At 35.5% G+C, this 15,077-nt stretch overlaps 1 protein-coding gene across 1 annotated transcript; it reads left to right on the top strand.

The window, feature by feature from the left end:
- The first annotated feature begins 381 nt into the window (after positions 1 to 381).
- Positions 382 to 12,315, top strand: LOC133031320 (uncharacterized). Its single transcript, XM_061104802.1, has 6 exons — positions 382 to 601; positions 9,926 to 10,261; positions 10,403 to 10,537; positions 10,673 to 11,356; positions 11,462 to 11,885; positions 12,018 to 12,315. Exons 1-6 carry the CDS (start codon positions 382 to 384, stop codon positions 12,313 to 12,315), a joined length of 2,097 nt encoding a protein of 698 aa, XP_060960785.1.
- The last annotated feature ends 2,762 nt before the right edge of the window (positions 12,316 to 15,077 follow it).

The following is a 15,077-nucleotide window of genomic DNA, read 5'->3' as shown; positions in this document are numbered from 1 at the left end:
TAGATCTAGAATTACCAAGTAAATTCTCTAACTTATTAAATCTGCCTTGCACCACTATAGATTTGGAATTGAATAGCACTCTCAATTATGTAGAACGCTCTATATGTACCATGATATAGATATGTTATGATTATTCAATGTCACAATCCTATATTACGGGACCCGCATTGTGGGTTAAAATTATAAAAATTATACTGTCTAATAAAGCGCGTCACTAAAAGTTTCTAAAAATGTTTAGTGACGTGCACATTCTGTGCCGGTCACTAAAGAGTATCACTAAGTTGTCAAATTGTAGTAGTGGGAAGAATATTTTAAGACATGATCTAGTCCAAGCATTGAAGGCTCACCAAGCCTATTCACTGGGTTACCACTGGCGTCGTAATGACCCAAAGGATAGTTTGGCAGGACATAACAAGTCTTAAACCTCCTCCTCATCGCTGGTACAACCTTCTCAAAGTCAAACTCGACACTGGGACTCTCAGCCCCCTGTTAAATCTCTGGATCGACATCAACATGGGGTTGAGCAACCTCCTCTACGGTCCTAATTCGACCCTTGTAGCCACCTTGGCTACCGGACGATCACACAGAGGCCCTCTACGAAGTCTGCTTTGTTCTGGCCATAAATGCAAAATAAATAAGAGACCTATGTGGTAGTCACCTCCCCTATTCAACACCCAGTGCTACTTGCATAGAAGAGATAGGGGGTGAACCTGACAACGTTACAAACACAATCTAGTCAACAGTACCCAAAGGTACCTTCTAGGTAAATGATAATGTATAAGGTCTATTATCAACCAAGTACCGTCTTAAGTACACTTACTAAGACACATAGTAAATCCTAAGTTATGCTATTGACTATAATGGACTCACTACTAGGCCTTATACAGAGTTCCCAGGAGGAAACACGCATAAAGCGATAGTTATATTATAACACCGTAACTAATATAGGCGTGTTAGCGTGATTTTAAACATACTATGCAGCTAGTTGCTAATCAACGAGATTAACGAAAAACGTGATTAATTAAAATTTTCTTAATTAAAAGAAAACTTAAAGTATTACATATATACAATCTCGGGATCCCATTTACAAAATACTTTTTAAAAGTTTGCTATACACATAAACAAAAGTTTGTTGCCAAGCGACTATACAGCAAGAGCCTTGATGTCTCAAAGATCGTACGCTCCAGGCCTAACCGCCCTGACATGTACAATCTTCGCCTGCTTGCTCTCACGGCTCCTCCACTTTAGCCTTGCCATTACCTACACATGGAAATAGCACTGTTAGTCGACAAACTCAGTAAGAAAAGCACAACATATAACATACTAATATCCCGGGTTATAACCTGGCGCCCATACACCCGATCATAACCCTAATCCCTGTGTCCCACACGGTACCGAGTCTCATACGTTCATACGACAATACTATCAACCATAATGTCAGCCTATACTCAATATGCTAGTCATACTCTAGCCATATTGATGTGACAACATCGATCAGTATTTCAGCCAACATACATTTATCAGTAATCAGTACAACTCTAAGTATACTATTACTGCTATCAATGTAATCTAACATGCATAAACAACATGTACGCTAAACATGTAATAACATATGCATGACATTATACTAATCTTACCTTGGCTCCGAATTCAGGTGTGTTGGTCAACCTAAGTGGAACAACTGCTAGGCGAATTATAGGCTCCTAAATCACATCGATAACAACAAAGATAAGTGACCCGCTAAATCACACCCGGAACTTACGTTTTAACCCAAAACCTTATCTACTGCAACTTAATATGGAAATACCATAAACTAGCAGGGAATTAACCAACCAAAAACCTGAAACTATTGCGAATCGCAAAGCTGAAATTTTTGGGAGCCCTGCTGTAGAAAACGGTTACCCGATTTTCTACAAAAAACCCAAAAAAAAAAAAATCAAAGCTTCACCAAAACGATTCCAAACTTAACCAAACTTTCCAGACCTACATATTATACTCCAATAAACTATTTCCAAGCAATAAATCAACTACCAAGCTCAGAATCCAAAATCACCATTAAAGCTCCAAGTTTGAGTTCTAAAACTCAACACTTGGTTAAACTAACTAAAAACCATAAAAACATGCTTGATTTAACATAATATAACATAATTAAACCTCAGAATACAACATCTGACAACTACAACAACAACAGTAGCTAAAATCACCCCTTCATGCAAAAATCTATATCTTTAAATTCAAGAAACTTAAGAGAAAGATACAAGAAATTACCTAGAGCTTAGGATCTCCTAACATCTGCTGGAACAAGCTTGAAATGCAGAAAAAAAACACCCTAAACCTAGCTGGTTCTAGGTGGGTCTCGAAGCGAGAGAGGAAGGAAAGAAAGAGAGAGAGAAGAAACTATTCTTGAATTTTCTTATTTAGAATAAAATGAAAGTAAAAATTTGTTTTATTAAACTTATCTAAATTACATATTCAAAATATAATCCCCATTTAACTCACTAAAAGACAAGGAATTAACATAAGCTAAAAGACTATTTTGCCCTTCCCACACTAAAAGGGCATAAAAGGCACTTAGGGGTATTTTGGGGAATTCAAAAATCCCGACTATTCCTGACATTCCCAATGTCTACTATATTGTCTCGCTATACTAAAAAATACCAGGATGTGATTCTAATAGCCAAACACCGCGTCCAATGTTGCCGGGCACAAAACATGCAAAATTATGAAATTTCTATACATGACATAAAAATGCATTCTGAATTCAAATAAAATATCATAAATAAATAATTCAATGCTAATAAATAATTTTCAAAATTAAGCCCTAATTATCTGCTAATTTCCAAATTAAAGCTAAGCGGTCTTTACATGTATATGCCACCAAGGCTGTCAAGAGACCTAGCCAAAGTCAATACAGGGAAACAAAATGGCTGCCCTCTTGGAGCCTTGGCCTTGGCCAGCCAGGGTTCCAGGCCTTAGTGGCCGGCCAGACCCCATGACCCAGCCTAGTGGCCGACCAAAAACCCTAGTTCTAGGCATAGGTTGGCCAGCCTATGGGGTACACCCCCTTTTCCAACCACACCCTCTAATAGCCCTCCTTGGATGGCCAGATCTTGCCCAAGACCTCCTTGGCTGGCCAGGACCTTCACAGATCTAAACTTGTCTTTTTTTAAGAGCTCAAACATGTTCTTCATGACTCAAAGAGCCAAGAATCATAATGAATGTCAAATTTAAATCTTTTTTGTCTAGAAATCACACATTATGTATCCTAAGGCTATCATGCGGATAAAAATACTGTAAGGACAATAATCTAACGTAGGAATCAAAGCATGTTTAAAGAAACAAATAGTGTTCATGCATTCATAGACAAATCAACCAAATCAAGCGAAATAGCGGGTATAAAAAGCTTACCCACTACGAGAAACCATTGAGGAAGAATGTGGGAAGCTCAGATCGTCAAAACGGCACGAAAATCCCAAGAAAATGATGCTTGGTGGGTTTGGCCCTCTAGAGAGAAGGAGGAGCTTCTTCTAATGTGAATATTTAGTGAGAGAAAGTAAGATGTGAAAAATGAAAAGTGCAAAAAGGCATTTCCCTAAAAAAAAAAGTACTTATATAGTACATGTTGGACCCTTTCTTCACTTACTTCACCTACACATCAAAAAGACAGCTAAAGTATTTATTTTTCTACAGCTAATGAGATCAAACAGTCAAGGTAAAGGGCATCAAAAGGCTAAACATGCAACAACTTTTATTTCAGCAAAGGTTACGACAGTCCTGACCGCACCAACATGGTTCGTAAGTCCCTATCTGTACAAACGTCCGCACAGGGACTTGGGGGCAAATATTATCCCAATTTTTTTCCTTCTGACATGGTTGTGCTTATGTGGAAAAAACCATTACTACGTGGCAGTACAACTCACCAATAAGAAGGCCAAGTCAACACCTAAGCAAACAGAGACTCTAACACTCAAACGGGCATCAAGTGACAAACCAACTCCCTCACTGGAGCTGCCTAACCCTGTGGCCAGCTAGCCTTTAGAGTGCACCATGGTCGGCCAACCTGCTTCCCACAGGGGTCTGGTCGGCCAAGAGGAGCTCTACAGGGTTTCCTATGCACTTCTACACGTGGACAACACCATTTGAGTTGTGAATTAGACCCTAAAAGCCCAATAGAATAGTTGAATAATATCTAAGTTCAATTGCATTTCGTACTTTTGTAATTAATTAATTAAATATAATCACATCTAAGGTTTTAAGTGTAAATTAGGATTTTAGGCTTCTTATATAAAGTCCTTATCTATATCCTAGAAAACCTAGCTCAATGTAAGCCAGACACTAGCCTCCAAGCTCTAAGCCTAACTCTGATAACTTTCCTCTTCATCACTTCCTCTCTCACACACTCATACAAGCAATCTTATCACTTGAGATATTTTCCAATCCTGATTCATACTTTGTATCCTTAAGAGTGTTATATCAGATCCCACCTATAGTGATATGAATAGTATTAACCCTTGATATTAATACAACTAACACTACTACAATTTACACATTTAGTGACACAATTTAGTGACACACACAAAAAGTGTGGGTCACTAAATGTTTTAGTCAATTTTTAGTGACACACATTACTAGACAGTAAAAATTTAAAATATATGTTCCATAATGCGTGTCACTATACATGTGAAGGGTCACTAAAAACTTATTTATTTTAAAAAATATATAAATATATAGTGACACACACATCCTAACTCTAAATGTATTGAGAGTCACACCTTGTGTGTCACTAAAGATTCAATAAAAATAAATAAAAAAATTAAAAAGTAAAAAAAAGTTGAAGGAAACGTGCAATATGATTCCTTCTTTCTCTCTTAATTTATTTATTAAAAGCAATAAAAGAAATATAAATAAATAAATAGGGGTACAAAAGGGATATGTTGAAACCCTAATTAACCTCATTCTTTCTTTTTTCTGAAACAAACCATTGCTCATCCTAAACCTAATAAATCTCATCATCGTCCCCTCACGTATCTCTCTCCCTTTGTTGTGTGTGGTCTGGAGTGACCACGGCTGGTTCCTTCTTTCTCCGTCGGCCATGGCTTCCTCAACCCCACAAAACACAAAGCCCCAATATCTCTCTCATCTATCTTTCCTATTTCCCTTGCACGGTGATTTTGCCAGGCCTCTCTCCGAACTACGGTGGTCCAAATTGACCACATGATGCGCGCAACACCTGAAACCCGAACGACAGTGGTTTGCACCCCATTTCGCTCGCACGCCATCAATAAGGATGAGCTAATCAGAGGTGAAAACTTTTCTCTCCCTCTGGTTTCCTCATGTGGCCCGACTCCGAGCTTCGATCTTCTTCCCAAACGACAGACGTCCAGCATCGCCGACGAGCCAAACGGAGGTCACCGCCACTTGGGTTTTTATGGGGTTTGATATTTTATTTTTTAAATGGGAGTAAAGAAGCCTACAAAGTTTGCATTATTTTATTTTCTTAGAAATTTTATATTGGTTTGTTGAGTTTGATTCTATGTATGTTATCAATATTTTTATTTACTCTAAAATTTCTGTAATGAGAAATTTTGTTAGTATGTTAGAATTTTTGTTAATATGTATGTTAGTATTTTGTCCAGAATTTCTATAGGGAAATTTCATTTTTTGCCCTTAATAAAACCCACAATATCAAAATTTAGACCCTCCACTAATTTGTACAAATTAATTCCATTGATTACATGAACTTCCCATTTTACCCTTTTATTAAAAAAAATAAAAAAAATTGTTAAAAACTAAAAAAACTTCCCTCTCTCTCTTCCCTCTCTCTTCCTCTCTCTCTTGCCTCTCGTGCACCCCTCTCTCTCTAGAAAAAATTGAAAAAACTTCCCTCTCTCTCTTCCCTGTCGAATGTTTATTTCTCGGTGGGCGGTGGTAGAAAATCGGAGCATACCCCAATCACTCAAGAATCCTACACCATTATAATGGATAAATTGTATTTTAAGCATTTTGTTAGATTTTATGTAGTTTGATTTCGTTATATGTGTCGTATTTATTGGAACTGGTATTTTTTGGTCTGAAATGGTAGAGATCTTGCAGATCTAGTTTTCTATCGAAATTTGGGTTTTCCAGATGTTATCGACAGTTTATCGATAGAATATCGATGCTATGTCGATATCCTGCTAAGAAAGGTCAGGGATGACCATTATCGGCATGTTGTTCGACAGTTTGTCGATATCATGTCGATTAAAAAGAAAATTAACCCTAAAATCTAAAGTAGTTTGACCAATAAAATTGTCTGTGTTGTTAATGTATATCGATAGGATGTCGTAGGTGTATCGATAGGATGTCGACACAATGAGAATAAAAAAAAATTGACCTAAAATGTCGATAATTTGTCGACGGTATGTCGATATTTTGTCGAGAATGTGATTTAATTTCTTTCTGTGTGATAATATCGACCTCATGTCGACATGATGTCGACATTGTGTCGACAATTTTGTTTGCTAAATAGGCGTGATCATACTTGGAATATCGACAGCATGTCGACAGTATGCCGATATGTTGGCGACAATGTGATGTAATTGCTTTCTGTGATTGCTAAGTGTGTTATCGATTGAATGTCGACATCATGTCGATAGTGTGTCAACAATTTTGTGTCGACAAATTCTCAAATAACTTATGTATGTTAATTTGCTTTTTAATCGACATGATATCGACAAACTGTCGACAACATATCGATAATGGTCATCCCTGACCTTTCTTAGCAGGATATCGACATAGCATCGATATTCTATTGATGAACTATCGATAACATCTAGAAAACTCAGATTTTGATAGAAAACTAGATTTGCAAGATCTCTACCATTTCAAACCAAAAAATACAAGTTCCAATAAATACGACACATATAACGAAAGCAAACTACATAAAATCTAACAAAATGCTTAAAACACAATTTATCCATTATAATGGTGTAAGATTCTTCAGTAATTGGGGTGTGCTCCGGTTTTCTACCACCGCCCACCGAGAAATAAACATTCGACGGGGAAGAGAGAGAGGAAGAGAGAGGGAAGAGAGGGAAGTTTTTTTAGTTTTTAACAATTTTTTTTATTATTTTTAATAAAAGGGTAAAATGGAAAGTTCATATAATCAATGGAATTAGTTTGTACAAATTAGTGGAGGGTCTAAATTTTGATATTTGGGGTTTTATTAGCGGCAAAAAGTGAAATTTCCCTTTCTATATTGATTATTTGAGTTTGATTCTATGTATGTTAGTATTTTGTCCAGAATTGGTTTGGTGTTTAATTAGAACTTTTGTTAGAATTTTAGTATGTTAGAAATTCTGTATTGATTTGATTTTGTATTTGCTCTTATGTTATGAAATCAATGAGAATTTTTTGTCTGAATTAGTATTTTTATTTATCTTCTTTAGCAACAAAAAAAAAAAAAGAATTGTTATATCAAATTGTATTTTTATATAATTAATATAAATTATTATTTATAATATATAAAATTTGAATTAAATTAAATTAAATATTAATTTTTTTAGAAAAATATTTAATACAGTGACATTTTTTGTGTGTCACTATATCTCCAAATATATTAATAAAAAAGAAAAAAAAAAGATATAGTGACACTTCGTGTGTGTGGATATTACCTTTTCAGTCTGACAAAACTTGACTCTATACGCCTATAGTGACACGCTAAAAATGAATGCAAAAGGTTTCAGTGACACGTATGAAGTGTCACTAAAAATTATCTTTCCAGTCACTCTCATTAGTGACGCGCGTTGAAGTGTCACTATACACTTTTAGAGTTATTCTATGTGTGTCACTAAAACCCAATTTTCTAGTAGTGTAAAATAGGAGTTGTTCATTCCCCGCTATCATAGGAGGCCGAACCTCTATAATAATTTTGTGTATTTAGTACTTTTTCATTATGTTTGTGTAACACGCAACAAGCATCAGATCCGTAAAATTCTGCTGTCGGTTGATTACTTTTTTAGGTCAACAAAAGAGTTTATATAGATTCAAATTACGTTGGGAATTCGGACACACAGAAGATCACAAATAGGATTTCATCTTAGTGGTTGCACTAAAAGCTGGAAAACCAATCTGCAAGCTATAGGGGCTCTATCTACTATTGAAGCAGCGTACATATAGCATGTGTGGAAGGTACCGTTAAAGAATTCATATGGCTAAAAGGTATCATAAGAGAGTTAGGCATCAACAAATTAAGATTTGTAACCATCTTTTGTGATAGTCAAGGTTCTCTGTATCTCAGTGAGAGTTAGCTCTTTCATGATGTGTTAGAAATAATTGTGGTCACAATTGTATATATAAAATGTGTGTTGGGTCATCAAATAAATAAGTCAAATTTATGTGGTCTATTTTGGAATAAAGTTTATGACTTAAGGGCATGATTGTCATGATTTTAATATGTGGATACCAATTAGATAGTTTCTGATTTGATGAGGGGCCAAATTAGAAATTATTAATAAATATTACCAACTGTTGTAACAGTTGGTAATATAACAGGTATGAGTCCCCATTTTGCATCGTATCGTTATTTTTCCAGAGTTCCTGAATCCTCATCATCAGGAAAATAAGGTTTCAAAGGTTTTGATGCAAAATTGGAAGATCATACCAATCAAAGATCGATTCTATGGACTCCAGTACGCTTCTGCTAATCTACATTCTATTGTTTGATTCTCATGAATTAATTAGGGCTATATAGAGATTTATAGTGTTTTTAACATGTGGTATCAAAAGCATCCCTAAATTAATTTTTGAGAATTTATGGTAGTATTGATCTTCCATTAAATTATTGTTTTTGCATTTGGAATATTTAGTCAATCATGCTATATATATATATGATATACAGTGCGATTTGAAATATTGAATTTGGATTATAATCATTTTGTTGAATTTATGTTTCATTCGGTCGTTCATGGAGTATATATATATTTGAAGGCACTGTATACTATTCTCGTTTATGAGATAAAGATATATGTATATATAAATATGTTGAATATTTGGTTTGAGTTTTTGAGGTTATAATCGTTGTATATGCGATTAATTAAAAAAAAAAATCTGCTATTATGTGATTTGGTTGTTCTCTGCCGATTGAAAATTTTGGTATATAAATATGACAGTTTTATATATACTGCCATGTTACAGTATTTGGTCAACGTTCTAGTTTTTTTCGATCAATCGCATATATATACATATATATATATTTATATATATAAGAATCTACAGCATTTTCAATTCATACATATGCGATTAATGTATAAATGTTTCTTTTTTGTTTTTTTTTTCTGTTTTTACTGATGCGAGTATGCATCGATATCATGCATTAGAGAATGCATTCTCTTCTGATTTTTTCTTTAGTTTTATTATTATTATTATTTTATTATAATATATAATAATTTTAAAGTAATAATAATAACAATTCAGTAACAATTAAATTCAAATTTTGGTTTTAGAATTTATTTAGGATATCTAATATTTTAATTAAATTAATTGAAACAAAATATCACCAAAGTGATCTCTTTTGTGTAGATTAATTTAATAAAAATATTATGATAATTGTGTGTATGTGATTCAGAAATTTATTAACTAACCCAAAGGTGAGTTAATATTTGGATGAATTTCATGCATGTTTGTGGTGATAAATGTGTGACAATTATAAGGTATTTTGTGTGAACAATGTGTTAGTCCAAAGATTGCATATTGTTTGACATAATTTATTGTCAATTTTTGATCACTACAACAAGAGTACCGCTTACAATTAATATTACTGTCCAAAGACTTAATATTAATGTTGTGTTTGGTATCTTGAGATGGGATTAACCATTATTTGAATTTATTGTTTTATTTGGATTCTGATATGAGCATGTTATTTATGAAATTGTATTGTTCTTTTCAGCTGTTGCTAGTGTATCTGCTAACCTTAATTCGGTACCGGTCCTTAATGGTAATAACTTTAAGGACTGGAAGGAGAACATTTTTATTGTTCTTGGCTGCATGGGTCATGACCTTGCATTAAGGATGGATCGTCCTACTCCTCTTACGGATACTAGTACCTTCGAGCAAAGGAGGATATATGAGAAGTGGGACCGTTCAAACCGCATGAGTCTTATGATCATTAAGCGCGGCATACCTGAGGCTTTTAGGGGTGCGGTGTCCGAGGAGGTCACCGATGCCACAACTTTCCTTGCTGAAATTGAGAAGCGCTTTGCAAAAAGCGATAAGGCGGAAACAAGTACTCTTTTAAAGAAACTTATTTCCATGAAGTTTAAGGGCAAGGAAAATATAAGGGAGTACATTATGGAAATGTCTCACCTTGCTTCAAAGTTGAAGGCACTAAAGCTTGAGCTTTCTGATGACTTGCTTGTGCATTTAGTGCTTATCTCTCTTCCTCCACAATTCAGTCAATTCAAGGTCAGTTACAACTGCCAAAGGGAGAAATGGACTCTTAATGAGCTCATTTCATTTTGTGTTCAAGAGGAAGAAAGACTGAAGCAAGAGAAGACTGAAAGTGCTCATTTGGCAAGCACCTCTAAAGATAAGGGCAAGAAAAGAAAGAATGAGGCTGCTAGGGATAAAGGTCCTGCACATAAGAAACAAACTCAAGCCAACAATGATGTTGCTTGTTTCTTTTGTAACATGACAGGACACATGAAGAAGGAATGTGCTAAGTACATTGCATGGCGAGCAAAGAAAGGTACATTTCTTACTTTGGTCTGTTCTGAGGTAAATTTAGCTTCAGTACCAGGAAACACTTGGTGGTTAGATTCCGGTGCTACCACTAACATTAGTGTTTCTATGCATGGTTGCCTGAGTTACCGAAAGCCAAATGATGCTGAAAGAAGCATTTATGTGGGAGATGGCAAGTCGGTAAATGTGGAAGCAATAGGGAATTTTAGGTTGTTATTAAGTACTGGTTACTATTTGGACTTGATAGATACTTTTGTTGTACCGTCATTTAGGCAGAATTTGGTTTCTGTTTCTTGTTTGGACAAATTGGGTTATTGTTGTTCATTTGGAAACAATTATTTCAGTTTATCTATTAATTCAAATACTGTTGGAACTGGTTCTCTTATGGTTTATGACAACTTATATTTACTTGACACCGTTGCTTCTTATAATGAAACCTTGAATGTTGAATCACGTGGTACTAAGCGTAAAATGGAAAATGAAAAATCAAGTTCCTTATGGCACAAACAGTTAGGTCACATCTCTAGAAATAGAGTTGAGCAACTTGTGTCTGATGGAATTTTAGATTCAATTGATTTTTCAGACTTTGATGTTTGCATTGAATGCATCAAAGGCAAACAGACCAAAACAAAGAAATTGGGTGCGAATAGAGCTACCAATGTCTTAGAGTTGATACATACAGATATTTGTGGGCCATTTTCTACACCTTCTTGGAATGGTCAACGATATTTTGTATCATTCATAGATGATTACTCAAGATATGCGTACCTATTTGTACTTCATGAAAAGTCTCAAGTCTTGGATGTGTTCAAATCTTTTAAGGCTAAAGTTGAGAATCAACATAGCAAAAGAATAAAGCAATTCAGGTCTGACCGTGGTGGTGAGTACTATGGCAGATATGACGGATCAGGTGAACAACGTCCAGGACCTTTTTCCAGATATCTAGAGGAGTGTGGAATCGTCCCACAGTACACTATGCCAGGATCTCCTAGCATGAATGGTGTTGCTGAAAGACGAAACCGTACTCTTAAAGATATGGTAAGGAGTATGCTTAGTCATTCAACCTTACCAGAATCACTCTGGGGAGAGGCACTTAAGACAGCAGCCTACATTTTGAATAGGGTACCAACTAAAGCAGCTGCAAAAACACCTTATGAGCTTTGGACAGGGTGAAAGCCTAGTCTTAAGCACTTTCATGTTTGGGGATGTCTAGCTGAGGCTAGGCCTTATAAGCCAAATGAAAAGAAGCTGGAACCCAAAACTGTGAGCAGCTACTTTATTGGATATTCTGAACGATCTAGGGGTTTCAAGTTGTATGATCCCAAAGTAAAGAATATATTTGAAACGGGAACTGCAAAGTTCTTTGAGGATATTGAGTTTGGGGGGAGAAATACGGTTAAAGACTTTGTTTTTGAGGAGGATTTAGAATCAACAACTTCTCTTGAAGATGAGTTGATTCCTATTCCAATAGTTGCTTTTGACAATGTTCAGGATTCCAATCCTAATATTGATCAAGTTTTAGATCAAGAGCAACCAAACATAGTCAATCAAACCCCAGAGGTACAAACTCAAGAACCTCAAGAACAAGTTCCTTTGTGACGATCCACTAGAGAAAGAAGAAATGCTATTAATCTAGATGAATATATAGTGTATCTTCAAGAACATGAGGATGGCATTGGAATGATGGAAGATGATCCTATCAACTTTCATCAGGCCATGAAAAGTTCTAATATTCTCAAACGTGGAATGATGCCATGAATGAAGAGAATAAGTCTATACAAGACAATAAAGTTTGGGAAGTTGTCCCATTACCAGAAGGCGTAAAACCAATTGGTTGTAAATGGATATTTAAAACCAAGAGGGATGAAAATGGTAATGTGGTGAGGTTTAAGGCACGTCTTGTAGCAAAAGGCTATACTCAGAAAGAAGGCATTGATTATAAAGAGACTTTCTCTCCGATTTCATCGAAAGACTCTTTTAGAATAATAATGGCACTTGTTGCTCACTTTGATCTTGAGTTACATCAGATGGATGTTAAAACAGCGTTTCTCAATGGAGACATTGATGAGACAATTTATATGGAGTAACCAGAAAACTTTGTGGTTGGTGACCCAAAGAAAATGGTTTGCAAATTAAAAAAATCCATCTATGGACTCAAGCAAGCTTCCCGTCAATGGTACCACAAATTTCATCAAGTGGTTCTCTTATTTGGTTTTGAGATGAATGCTGTTGATGATTGTGTGTATCATAAGTTTAGTGGGAGTAAGTGTATATTTCTGGTTCTATATGTCGATGACATATTGCTTGCCACTAATGATATAGGCTTATTGCACGAAACTAAGAGATTTCTATCGAAGCATTTTGAGATGAAAGATCTTGGTGACGCCTCTTTTGCTTTAGGAATTCAAATACATCGAGACCGTTCTCGGGGTATTCCTGGATTATCACAAAAGAGCTATATCGATAAAGTACTCAAACGGTTTGGCATGCAAGATTGTAGACCAGGTGATACCCCTGTCGTTAAAGGAGACAAATTTTGTCTTAAACAATGCCCTAAAGGAAGCCTTAAAATTCAAGAAATGCAAAAGATTCCCTACGCTTCGGCTGTTGGGAGTCTAATGTATGCTCAAGTTTGTACACGCTCGGATATAGCGTACATTGTTGGAGTGTTAGGCAGATACTTAAGCAATCCAGGAATTGATCACTGGAAAGCAGCCAAAAAAGGTTATGAGATATTTGAAGAGAACAAGAGAGTACATGCTCACATATAGGAGGTCAGATCACTTTGAGATCATTGGATATTCTGACTCCGACTTTGCGGGATGCCAAGATAGTAGGAGATCTACTTCGGGCTACATATATCTGTTAGGTGGTGGAGCTATATCATGGAGGAGTGCAAAACAAAACTCATAGCTTCATCCACCATGGCAGCAGAATTTGTTGCGTGTTATGAGGCATCCAACCATGGTATATGGCTGAGGAACTTTGTCATTGGGCTGCGCATTGTGGATGGAATTGAAAGACCACTTAAGTTGTATTGTGACAATAAGTCAGCTGTATTGTATTCCAATAGGAGCTCGACGAAGTCAAAACACATTGACATCAAGTTCCTTGTTGTAAAAGAAAGGGTACAAAGTGGACAGATTTGTATTAAACACTTAGGTACAAACTCCATGATTGCAGACCCCCTTACTAAGGGTTTGCCACCCAAGGTCTTTCATGAGCACACTGCTCGCATGGGTGTTTTAGATTATGAGAATATCTAGATTCAGTGGGGGTTTGTCTTTAGTGTGTTTTATTTGTTTCATGAAACATGTGTATTTTGGATATTTTCTGATCGAAAATTATGTTATTCAGTTTATTTCACTTTGTACATTTAAGCTAAAGTTTTGATCTCCATAAAGTAAAGTAGGACCAATTGAAAATTGACATGAATAGATCACCATGCATGTAATTTTCATACCACATTATCATGATTGATCTATGTCATTTGGCTATGTTGATATATGTGACCATTGATGGGTTTAGTTGTGATTGATACAACAAAAATCACTTTGATCCTATGTTGATATAGTTAATGGACGAGATTGCACATGCCTATGGTTATGATGACAAAGTTATGAGCTCAATAAGGTTAACACATTTATATGTATACATATGTGACCCAGTGGGAGATTGTTAGAAATAATTGTGGTCACAATTGTATATATAAAATGTGTGTTGGGTCATCAAATAAATAAGTCAAATTTATGTGGTCTATTTTGGAATAAAGTTTATGACTTAAGGACATGATTGTCATGATTTTAATATGTGGATACCAATTAGATAGTTTCTGATTTGATGAGGGGCCAAATTAGAAATTATTAATAAATATTACCAACTGTTGTAAGAGTTGGTAATATAACAGGTATGGGTTCCCATTTTGCATCGTATCGTTATTTTTCCAGAGTTCCTGAATCCCCATCATCAGGAAAATAAGGTTTCAAAGGTTTTGATGCAAAATTGGAAGATCATACCAATCAAAAATCGATTCTATGGACTCCGGTACGCTCTTGCTAATCTACATTCTATTGTTTGATTCCCATGAATTAATTAGGGCTATATAGAGATTTACAGTGTTTCTAACACGATGAACCAAGTACATTGACATCAGATTGTATTTTATGAGAGACATCATTGCTGAAGAATCTGTGAAGCTGACCAAGATTACAATTGAAGACAATCCAACTGATATGCTAACCAATGTTGCTCAACATAGATAAGTCATTATCTCACTTTGCTACAGATCACTAGCTAAGTCCTAGTCATAGTGATCAATTAAACACTAATTTGATCTATTTCTAACTTTGTAAAGTAGCATT

Source organism: Cannabis sativa, chromosome 9 (genome assembly GCF_029168945.1).
Source record: "Cannabis sativa cultivar Pink pepper isolate KNU-18-1 chromosome 9, ASM2916894v1, whole genome shotgun sequence".
In the NCBI taxonomy this organism is placed as follows: Eukaryota; Viridiplantae; Streptophyta; class Magnoliopsida; order Rosales; family Cannabaceae; genus Cannabis; species Cannabis sativa.
The sequence above is the reverse complement of the archived record's forward strand: the minus strand, read 5'-3'. Positions and strand labels throughout refer to the sequence as shown.

Coding starts and splice junctions, on each gene's coding strand:
- LOC133031320 (XM_061104802.1), top strand. CDS start 382: ATGACCCAAAGGATAGTTTGGCAGGACATAACAAGTCTTAAACCTCCT. Junction 602..9,925: donor ACACAGAGGCCCTCTACGAA/GTCTGCTTTGTT, acceptor TGTTCTTTTCAG/CTGTTGCTAGTGTATCTGCT. Junction 11,357..11,461: donor GACCAAAACAAAGAAATTGG/GTGCGAATAGAG, acceptor TATCATTCATAG/ATGATTACTCAAGATATGCG.